Source organism: Mandrillus leucophaeus, unplaced genomic scaffold (assembly GCF_000951045.1).
Source record: "Mandrillus leucophaeus isolate KB7577 unplaced genomic scaffold, Mleu.le_1.0 Scaffold231, whole genome shotgun sequence".
Classification (NCBI taxonomy): Eukaryota; Metazoa; Chordata; class Mammalia; order Primates; family Cercopithecidae; genus Mandrillus; species Mandrillus leucophaeus.
Window position 1 is genome coordinate 1,526,526 of NW_012102377.1, and position 11,838 is coordinate 1,538,363.

General features: G+C 44.5%; 1 protein-coding gene across 3 annotated transcripts in view; it reads left to right on the forward strand.

Annotated features, from left to right (window-relative positions):
* MAP3K13 (mitogen-activated protein kinase kinase kinase 13) overlaps window positions 1-11,838 on the forward strand; it is a 221,868-nt gene that overhangs the window by 187,357 nt on the left and 22,673 nt on the right. For all 3 annotated transcript variants that reach the window (XM_011981874.1, XM_011981873.1, XM_011981872.1), the window contains 4 exons: window positions 748-857; window positions 2,970-3,086; window positions 4,048-4,185; window positions 10,486-11,272. In XM_011981874.1, the coding sequence (XP_011837264.1) occupies window positions 748-857; window positions 2,970-3,086; window positions 4,048-4,185; window positions 10,486-11,272 (1,152 nt within the window). The remainder of the gene's footprint in view (window positions 1-747; window positions 858-2,969; window positions 3,087-4,047; window positions 4,186-10,485; window positions 11,273-11,838) is intronic.

Here is an 11,838-nt window from a genome sequence, read left to right on the forward strand (position 1 = left end):
AAAAAAAAAAGCAGTCATTCAAAGCCTAAGTGAATGTCAGATACCTCACTGAAGGTTTAGAAAATTGAAAGAAGTTTACATTTTGAACAATATAAACCATGTATTAGACATCCATCCCTGTTCTAAAAGTTTTGTCAAACTACTAAATTGCTTGGCCATACTCTCTCTTTCCTCCTCCTCCTTCTCTCCTTTCTGTTCTTTCCCTCAACTCCAAATTCCCATATAGTTTCTTATATTTCTAGTCCCATTTCCTGCTGTTCATGCCTATAGGGTCTTCTACTCTAGATATTTTCTCAAGATACTTTCCCAAACAAAACCTAGGAGGAATTCTGGGGCCAAAAACATGTTCGTAATCTCACACGCACATAGACGTTTCCATGTGGTTATCAGAGCTGTATTTTTCTGGCCAGGCTCTCTGAGCCACCATCTTGCCTTAAAGTGAACTCTTCTATTCCAGAAGTGATGGCCAGCATGCCAGCTGTGATGTACCTCAGTCAGTGCTGGAGGAAAACTCAGAAAAACACAGCATCATATATTGGAGTAGAAATATAGAAATGGGCTGGGGCATGGAGATATAGTAGCAGCAGATATTTTGCTATCAATCAAATCATATTTTTTGAACATCTACTCTAAAAAAGGCTCTTCAGTATAAGCATGCAGGAATGAAAAATCTTGTACGTGACTTTTTGGGTATATCAGGGATTGAAACTCTCGGAATTTATCAAAATCTAATTTGTCCTTGCCCAGGCTGAATGGAGAGAGGAAGTGAAGAAACATTTTGAGAAGATCAAAAGTGAAGGAACTTGTATACACCGGTTAGATGAAGAGCTGATTCGAAGGCGCAGAGAAGAGCTCAGGTCAGCTCATCCCTCCTTCCCCACCTGCCCTCATCCCCAGGTCTTCCGATGGTAGCAGGAACGCTCTTCATAACCACCATTGCACTTTCCACACACCTTTCACCTCTGCGTTTTATTGTTATGCTCTTTAAAAGTTGCCCCAAAAGTTAGCCCTCCTTTATATCTCTTTCCTATCCCTTCCTCCCAACTCCATTATCCTCTTTTATTATGTCTCTGCAACAAAGATTCTTGAAACAATGCTATTTAGTCATTCAGCCAGTGTCCTAGGTGCCATGGAATTCCAGAAATGTGTAAGATTTAGTCCCTGGCTTCAAGATGCTTATAATCTATTAAGAGATATAAGGCCAAGCGCAGTGGCTCACACCTGTAATCCCAGCACTTTCGGAGGCCAAGGCAGGCGGATCACTTGAGCCCAGGAGTTCGAGATCAGCCTGCCCAACACGGCAAAACCCTATCTCTACTAAAAATAAGAAAAATTAGCTGGGTGTAGTGGCGCACAACACCTGTGATCCCAGCTATGCAGGAGACAGAGGCATGAGAATCACTTAAACCCAGGAGATGGAGGCTGCAGTGAGCCAAGATTGTGCCACTGCACCCCAGCCTGGGTGACAGAGTGAGATTCTGTCTCAAAAAGAGAGAGAGACAGATAAGACATGTTCATGGATAATCACTGATACGGTTTGGCTGTGTCTCTACCCAAATCTCACCTCAAATTGTAACCCCCATTATCCCCATGTGTCAAGGACAGAACCAGATGGAGTAACTGGATCTTGGGGGCGGTTCCCCCCGCCCCCGCTGTTTTTGTGATAATGCATGAGTTCTCAGGAGATCTGATGGTTTTATAAACGTCTGGCATTTCCCCTGCTTGCACTCACTCCATCCTGCTGCCCTGTGAAGAAGGTGCCTGCTTCTCCTTTGCCTTCTGTCATGATTGTAAGTTTCCTGAGGCCTCCCCAGCCATGCCGAACTGTGAGTCAGTGAAACCTCTTTCCTTTATTAAATTACCCAGTCTCGGGTATTTCTTCATAGCTCTGTGAGAACAGACTAATACAATCGCATCTGAGTCAGTTCCAGCTACTATAACAAACTTTAGACTGGATAATTTATAAACAATAGAAATGTGTTGGACAAAGTTCTGGAGCCAGGAAAGTCCATGATCAAGGTGCCAGCAGATTCAGTGTCTGGTGAGGGCCCATTTCTCATAGATGGCACCTTCTCTGTGTCCTCACACCGCAGAAGGGCAAAAGGGCTCCCTCAAGTCTTTTTTATAAGGGGACTCATCTCATTGACAAGGGCAGAACTCTCATGACCTAATCACCTCTTAAAGACCCCACCTCTTTTTTTTTTTTTTTTTTTTTGAGATGGAGTCTTGCCCTGTCACTCAGGCTGGAGTGCAGTGGCACCATCTCAGCTCACTGCAACCTCCACCTCTCCGGTTTAAGTGATTCTTCTGCCTCAGCCTCCCAAGTAGCTGGGACTACAGGTGTGCGCCACCACGCCGGGCTACTTTTTGTATTTCTAGTAGAGATGGGGTTTCAACATATTGCCCAGGTTGGTCTTGAACTCCTGACCTCATGATCCACCCGCCTCAGCCTCCCAAAGTGTTGGGATTATAGGTGTGAGCCACTGCACCTGGCTGACCCTACCTCTTAACATTATCATCTTGGGTGTTAGGTTTCAACATATAAATCTGGGGGGGACACAAACATTCAGACCATACCAACCACTGTATCACACAGGATCTGGGCCATGGCTAAGTGTAAATCAGTGATCATGGCGTTGGCTTTAACTGCATGTTTCCATTAACATATGAGTCTCTTCTACTGTATTCTTATTAAGATAGTGACAAATTATAGACAGAGTTTTATCTGTGGCCCTCTTGGCTATTCTATACGACTGATGGGCCCTTTAGAATAAACCAAGTGGAGAGCTTAGATTTCCCACCTCCCATTCCATTTTGTCTGAGTTACTGCGCTGGACAAGGGAACCTTAAACTACGAGGGCCCTTGGGCAAATGCTTTTGTGATCAATCATCCTGTTTCGTATTTCATCAAGCGGACTTTTTTCTCCCGAAGCTGGTTGGCCTGGCTGACCCTGTGTTTTCTTTGATAGGCATGCGTTGGATATTCGTGAACACTATGAGCGGAAGCTTGAGCGGGCGAATAATTTATACATGGAATTGAGTGCCATCATGCTGCAGCTAGAAATGCGGGAGAAGGAGCTCATTAAGTATGTATCCAGACCAGTGTCTGTTCTTACTGATTTGAGTCTGTCAATCAGCAGAAACATACTACCCTTCCACATTGCTGCTACTCAGAACTGGCAGATATTTCATTCATTCACCCAACATTCCTTCCAGGATGTGCTATGCATAGGTCCCTGCCCCCAGCGAGGTATACAAATAAGCAGAGTTGCCACAGGGCAAGTTATAGGGGAACATGCACTTGGCAGTCATTTGCTGCATAGGGAAGGGGTCCGCATTTCAAAAAGAGCACAGGGTGGAGAGCGGGGAGCCGATTGCCGCCTGGGGAAATGTGTTGGCTGCTGAAAGTGGTGTAAGGTCCTCCTGATGGTGGCAAGAAAACCCTGGGAATCCTGACCAAAAAAGCAGCTACTGAAAATAAGCAGGACTTCTGCCATTGTATTATGTTGGGGAAATGAAAGTGAGTATTAGTGTCAGTCCATGAGCTGAAGAGCAGAATGCAGTCAGGTTAATTTGAATCTAGAATTGTTTTTTTGTTTTTTTTTTTTTTTTGAGACGGAGTCTTGCTCTGTCACCCAGACTGCAGTGCAGTGGCATGATCTCACTGCAACCTCCACCTCCCAGGTTCAAGTGATTCTTCTGCCTCAGCCTCCCAAGTAGCTGGGATTACAGGTACCCACCACCACACCCGGTTAATTTTTGTATTTTTAGTAGACACGGGGTTTCACCATGTTGGCCAGGCTGGTCTCAAACTCCCAACCTCAGGTCATTCACCCGCCTCAGCCTCTCAAAGTTCTGGGATTGCAGGCATGAGCCACCGCGCCAGCTTTGTTTGTTTTTTAAACCTGAATGGCAGCTTTGTTATTCAAATAGCCTGTATCTGCTAAATATGGCCAGAATCTGTGGGTAGAATTAGCCTGTGAAAATATTCTGCATATCCTTTCTGTCTGCAATGACTGAGGTGTGGCTTTTGCGTTTATTTTTCAGGCGTGAGCAAGCAGTGGAAAAGAAGTATCCTGGCACCTACAAACGACACCCTGTTCGTCCAATCATCCACTCCAACGCCATGGAGAAACTCATGAAAAGGAAAGGAGTGCCTCACAAATCTGGGATGCAGACCAAACGGTGAGACACCAGTACAAACACAGTATTCAGATAAATGGGGAAAAAGCCCCCTACAGATCCATTCTCACATGATGATGGATGTGGCCTCTTCTGTAGCTCATCAGATGAGTGTAGAGATACTCATCTCTAGGTAAAACAGAGTAGGAAGGTGAGGGAGTATCACAGACTTTAGAAATCCAGCTTTTACATCTGTGGCATAAATATTTATTGTCTTAGCATGGAAAGGGAAATAAACTGGAGGCCAGACAGATGCAAATCCTGGACCTGCAAATCCTGGACCTGCCTTATAAGGTATATGACTTTACCTCTGTCAACCCCAGTGTCCTTATGGCTAAAATGGTACAATTACAGCACATGAGATTTCTTTTTATTTTTTTGATCTCTAGGACACAGAATTGGGTTAGTCATAATTCTTGATTTATGACACAGTAGTCCATGCATGCCTACTTTTATTCACACATTTAGTTTGTTCTTGTTAATAATGTGGAAAGTACCTGCAAACTCACTGTATTAGTTCCTTCTTGCACTGCCATAAAGACATACCTGGCTGGGGCAGGGCCCGGTGGCTCACACCTGTAATCCCAGCACTTTGGGAGACCGAGGCAGGCAGATCACGAGGTCAGGAGATCGAGACCATCCTGGCCAACATGGTGAAACCCCATCTCTACTAAAAAAAATTACAAAAAATGAGCTGGGCGTGGCGGCATGCGCCTGTAGTCCCAGCTACTCGGGAGGCTGAGGCAGGAGAATAGCATGAACCTGGGAGGCGGAGCTTGCAGTAAGCCGAGATCATGTCACTGCACTCCCACCTGGGCGACAGAACGAGACTCCGTCTAAAAAAAAAAAAAAAGATAGAAATACCTGGCTGGGCACGGTGGTTCACACCTGTAATCCTGGCACTTTGGGAGGCTGAGGCGGGTAGATCACAAGGTCAGGAGATAGAGACCATCCTGGCCAACATGGTGAAACCCTGTCTCTATAAAAATGCAAAAAAAATTTAACCAGGCATGGTGGCGGGCGCCTGTAATCCCAGCTACTTGGGAGGCTGAGACAGAAGAATCGCTTGAACTAGAGAGTTGGAGGTTGCAGTGAGCCAAGATCACACCACTGCACTCCAGTCTGGTGACAGAGTGTGACTCGGTATCAAAAAAAAAAAAAAAAAAAAAAAAAAAAAAAAAAAAACCTGAGACTGGGTAATTTTTAAAGATAAAGGGTTTAATTGACTCATGGTTCTACAGGCTACACAGGAAGCATGAAGCCTTCTGCTTAGCTTCTGGGGAGGCCTCAGGAAACTTACAATCATGGTGAAAGATGAAGGGGGAGCCAGCACTTCACATGGCTGGAATAGGAAGAAGAGAGAGCAAAGCGGGAGGCGCTACATTCCTTTAAATAACCAAATCTCGTGAGAACTCACTCACTCACTATCATGAGAACAGCACCCAGGGGATGATGCTAAGAAAGCGCCCCCATGATCCAGTCACCCCCCACCAGGCCCCACCTCCAACAGCAGGGATTACAATCCGACATGAGATTTGGGTGGGGAATGTAGACTCAAACCGTATCACTCATCATGGAAACAAAAGCAGGGGCTTTGATAATTACCTATATCTAACCATATGGTTCCCCTCATTGTACCCTAGCATGGGAGTTTTGTGAAGTTTAAATAAGATAGTATGTATAACATGTGAAATCATCTATCAAATCATAGATGCTCAAAAAATGTATTTTGGGATGGTTTAAAAAAAGATTGCCCTTTCACCTTTTTACTACATATTTGCCTTATATTAGTTTAATCTTGGAATTCTCTTCCTCTCATTTTTCCTTTACCAGACTCTGTAGAGACTCATTCCTCTCAAGTAACAGAGGGTTGGCTCTCTCCTAGCTAAGTTAATGTAAAGGGAAGGAATGTCCCTAAACCTACGGTGTAGACCTAATAGTGAGATGTGAGCTAAATGCAGTAAGAATAGAGGTAATAAGAGAACACAAACCAAGAATGTATTATGATGCTATCAGAATGGCAGTCATTCTACCATAGCTGGATTAATAGGTACCTAACTTCTAATGAGTAACTACACGGACTAATCCCAATTTTGCTTTTACCCACTGCCCCAAGCATCTAATGGTCAAGTTCTGAGAAACTTTTTTCAGATTCCACCTGACACAATCCTTGCGGGTGGGGTAAATCCCAACACCCCTTTTCTTTTGTTGTACTAATAGGGACAGAGTCTGCCTGATGGCTGCTCCCTGCCTTCTGCCTACAGTGAAAAGAAAGAGCACTGGGGGAGAAAATAGAACTATTTAACTTTTTAAAATATGAGCTCGTGTTTGCTTTTATTTTGGCTATGAGAAATGTTTGAAGGAGTTTGATACCACAAGTAGATTCTTAGTCAATGGGCTAGCTGAACACGAGAAGGCAACCTGCAAAGAGCTGTACTGTCAGCTGATTGTCCCTTGAAGGAGTTCAGTTTCACATGATTTGGACAGTGCAATGATTACGTAGTGAGAAGTCTGGAGACCTTGAAGGAAATTAGAGAGGAGAAACCATTCAACCATCCTTAAGCCCAGATTTCAGTTTATGTTTAGTTAGAGACTAAAAAGAAGAGTGTCAAGTTCAATCATGGACATTTCCAGCCTGTCACACCTGAGTACAGTCCAAAAAGATAGTCTAAATACCCCATAATAAGGAGAGGCTTGAAATGAGGAAGAACTATGCCTCAGGGTCAAAAGACTTGGGTTCAAGTTATGAGTTCTGCCATTTGCTAGCTTTGTGATGGATACAAGCCAACATAACCTCTGATCCTCAGTGCACTTCTCCATACAATGGGTATTGTAATAGTAGGAACCAAGTGCTTTCTGCAGTACAAGTTGGCCAGCTGACCATAGAATTTTGAATCTGGGACAGGAAGCTGCCAATAGCAGACAATACCCTACCCACCTTATCTTAAACCCTTAATACCTGGAACTTCTATGCTAAGACAAGTCCTCAACTGTACTTTTCTTGTATAAGGAGAAAAACCCATCTCCTGCTGCCTGCTGCCTACTTATGAGCTCTGGCTATTCAATGTGTAGCATCATCTGAGAGCTTGTTATACTTGCAGGCTCTGAGGCCCCACCCCAGACCTACTAAATCAAAGTCTTCATTTTTAACAAGCTCCCCAGGTGATTTGTATGTGCCTTCAAGTTTGAACTCTGACCTTCAATAAACCACATTGAAAATTAGGCGAGACTTTTTGTCTGGATTCTACCACTAATGAGCTATGAGAGTATGAGCCTTTTTGGCTGGGCTGTGCGCTCTTCGTCACATATGGTGAAGACAGGATTGTACCTATGGTTTCCAAGCGAAGCCTGGAACACTCAAAGGCTTGTACAGAGGTTTCTCAGAGGCCACTGCAGGTGTAGAAAGGACAAGGAGGGTGAGCCCGGGAGCCCTGCAGAGAGGGGCTGCTGCTCTCCACTTCAGTCAGTTGCACTATACCTGTTTTATATACTGCATTTCTCATAATAATTCATTTGAGAGGATTCTGTTGTTAAAAACAAAAAAGTCTGGGCCTGTCATCTGTAAAATTTCATGCTGACTTGTGTCTTTCTGGTCCAAAGAAGGGTAAGGCTACTCGCTGGTAGGAAGAAAGCAGTGGTTCTTCCTGGTAGTCCTAGGGACTCTGCCCTGATCAGTTCATCAGTTCAGAAACCAGTTACTGTTTCCCTACAGACCTTGGAGTCAGTGTGGGCAAGGTTTACCTTCAGGACCCTGATTTTCTTTTGCACATAATCTTCACGACTGGCCCAGTGGACACGTGAAAACAGGACTGTGAAAGAACCCCCTCCCTTTAGGATCAAAGTGAAATGCCAGTGTCACTCCGCACTAGCCCTTCTCTTCCTGCTGCTACTCAGCCTCCTGCTGAGCTCTGTATTTCCTCCTTCTCTGACCCCTCCCTTCCTTTTCCTTCCTTCAAGCTTCACTGAGTACTCACTTTAAACAAGACTCCTTGCTAGGGTGAGGTATAGGATATAATACAGAAGGAATAACAGAAATCCTCTATAAGTGGACATGTAGGTTGTTCCCAGCTTTTTGCTATTTCAAATAATACTGTAACATAACATCATCAAACATATATTTTGATGCACATATGAGAGGACTTCAAAAACTTCATGGAAAATGTAATTATAAAGGGTAACAATTAAAAGTATAAACTTTACTTCTCAACATAAGCTCCATCAAGGTTAAGATAATTTTGTAAGTGATGGTATCAGTCATTTAACTCATCCCTAAAGAACCGAGAGTCCTGGGAATGTACCCATGTCACTACAGTCTTTTTTAGATTATTAACTGAAGAAAAATGGATGCCCTTTAAAGGTATTTTCAGATTAGGAAACAAAAAGAAATGAGAAGGAGCCACATTGGGAGTGTAAGGTGGATGCTTAATGATCTCTTATAGAAACTTGAAAAATTGCCCTTGTGTGATGAGATGAATGAGCAGGAGCATTGTCCTGGTGGAGAAGGACTCTCTGGTGAAGGTTTCCTGGACTTTTTTCTGCTAATGTTTTGGCTAACTTTCTAAAACACTCATATAATAAGCACATATTGTCATTCTTATGGCCCTCCAGAAAGTCAACAAGCAAAATGCTTTAAGCATCCCAAAAAACTGTTGCCATGACCTTTGCTTTTTTTTTTTTTTTTTTTTTGTAGAGACGGGGTCTTGCTATGTTGCCTAGACTGGTCTCAAATTCCTGGCCTCAAGCAATCCTCCTATCTTGGCCTCCAAAGTGCTGGGATTACAGGTGTGAGCCTGACCTGGATGACTTTTACTCTTTTTTTTTTTGAGACGGAGTCTCACTCTTGTCACTCAGGCTGGAGTGCAGTGGCGTGATTTTAGCTTTCTGCAACCTCCGCCTCCTGGGTTCAAGCAATTCTCCTACCTCAGCCTCCTGAGTAGCTGGGATTACAGGCACCCACCACCACACCTGGCTAATTTTTGTAATTTTAGTAGAAATGGGGTTTCACCATGTTGGCCAGGCTAGTCTCGAACTCCTGACCTCAGGTGATCCACCAGCCTCGACCTCCCAAAGTGCTGGGATTATATGCATGAGCCACCACACCCAGCCGACCTTTACTCCTGACCAGTCTGCTTTGACTGGACCAGTTCCACCTTTTGGTAGCCATTGCTTTAATTGTGCTTTGTCTTCAGGATCATACTGGTAGAGCTGTGTTTCATCTCCTGTTACAATTTCACTTATTTAAAGAGATGTTTGAAGATCTTGATCTCAAGTGTTTAAAATTTCTATTGAAAGTTCTGCTCTTGTATGCAGCTGATCTGAATGCAACAGTTTTGGTTCCCATTGAGTGGAAAGTTTGTTCAACTTTAATTTTTCTATCAGAATTGTGTACACTGAGCCAAATGAGGTGTCTATTGTGTTGGCTATTTTTTCTGCTGTTAATCATCAGTTCTCTTCAATTAGGGCATGAGTAAGATGAATTTTTTTTCTCACAAATTGATGTGGTTGGTCTGTTCCTGTGGGCTTCGTCTTCAACATCATCTCATCCCTTTTTTTTTTTTTTTTTGAGACAGAGTCTCGCTCTGTTGCCCAGGCTGGAGTGCAGTGGCACCATCTCGGCTCACTGCAACCTCCGCCTCCCGAGTTCAAGCGATTCTCCTGCCTCAGCCTCCCAAGTAGCTGGGACTACAGGCACGCGCCACCACGCCCAGCTAATTTTTGATTTTTAGTAGAGACGGGGTTTCACCATGTTGGCCAGGCTGGTCTCGATCTCTTGACCTCGTGATCCACCCTCCTTGGCCTCCCAAAGTGCTGGGATTACAGGCATGAGCCACTGCGCCCAGCCCAGCCCTTCTTAAAGAAGTTATCCATTTGTAAACTGCTGATTTCTTTGGGACTTTGTCCCCATAAACTTTTCGTAAAGCGTCGATGTGTTCATCATTCTTCCACTTAAGCTTCCCCACAAATTTGCTGTTCTTTAATTGTAGCAGAATTCATGTTGCTCTGATAGGGGCTGTTTTCAAAGCGATTGTTCTGAGTGCCTCAAACTAGATCATGTTTACAGACGTCACCAATAAGGTGGTACGAGTTTATTTTGATGCAAAAACTTTTGAGATCCATGCATAGCTTTTTCATAATATGCATTTTCCATGAACATTTTGCAGACTCCTCATACATTATCTCTATTGGATAAATCCCGGTGACTGCTGATTCAAAGGCTCCGTGTATTTTAAGTCTTAGGATAAATTTCCCCAAACTTGAATGTGTTTTCATATGTTTCAGACTAAATCTGTTCTTTTCTCCCAGGCCAGACTTGTTGAGATCGGAAGGGATCCCCAGCACAGAAGTGGCTCCCACTGCATCCCCTTTGTCCGTAAGTCCCAAAATGTCCACCTCTAGCAGCAAGAGCCGGTATCGAAGCAAACCACGCCACCGTCGAGGGAATAGCAGAGGCAGCCATAGTGACTTTGCGGCGATCTTGAAAAACCAGCCAGCCCAGGAAAATTCACCCCATCCTGCTTACCTACACCAAGCTCAATCCCAATACCCTTCTCTCCATCATCATAATTCTCTGCAGCAGCAATACCAGCAGCCCCCTCCTGCCATGTCCCAGAGTCACCATCCCAGACTCAATATGCACGGACAGGACATTGCAACCTGCGCCAACAACCTGAGGTATTTTGGCCCAGCAGCAGCCCTGCGGAGCCCACTCAGCAACCATGCTCAGAGACAGCTGCCCGGCTCGAGCCCTGACCTCATCTCCACAGCCATGGCTGCAGATTGCTGGAGAAGTTCTGAGCCTGACAAGGGCCAAGCTGGTCCCTGGGGCTGTTGCCAGGCTGACCCTTATGACCCCTGCCTTCAGTGCAGGCCAGAACAGTATGGGTCCTTAGACATACCCTCTGCTGAGGCAGTGGGGAGGAGCCCTGACCTTTCCAAGTCACCAGCACACAATCCTCTCTTGGAAAACGCCCAGAGTTCTGAGAAAATGGAAGAAAATGAATTCAGCGGCTGTAGGTCTGAGTCATCCCTCGGCACCTCTCATCTCGTCACCCCTCCAGCGCTACCTCGAAAAACAAGGCCTCTGCAGAAGGTAAAGTGTGATGACAAGAGGGGCCTGCGTCACTGCCTTCAAAGAATGCCAGAGCCTGTTATGTTAGACACATTAGAGAGCTACGTAAAAAGCATACATTTTGTAAAAGGACAAGATAACAGAAACATAAATCGAAATTTATTTTACTTTAAATTCATTCTTTCCACACTACTTAAGTGATAAACTACAGAATACATTTTAGGAACTACTGAACCAGAGAACTGAGTCAAGTGTATGTATAATAATTTATGAATAAATAACTATATATTGGGGATATGGGCTGAGCACGGTGGCTCACGCCTATAATCCCAGCACTTTGGGAGGCCAAAGCAGGAGGATCACTTGAGGTCAAGAGTTCGAGACCATCCTGGCCAACATGGTGAACCCTGTCTCTACTAAAAAAATATAAAAATTAGCCAGGTGGTAGCACACACCTGTAATCCAAACTACTCGGGAGACTGAGGCATGAGAATTGCTTGAACCTGGGAGGCGGAGGTTGCACTGAGCCAAGATCGTGCCACTGCATTCCAGTCTGGGCGGCAGAGCGAGACCCTGTCTCAAAAAAA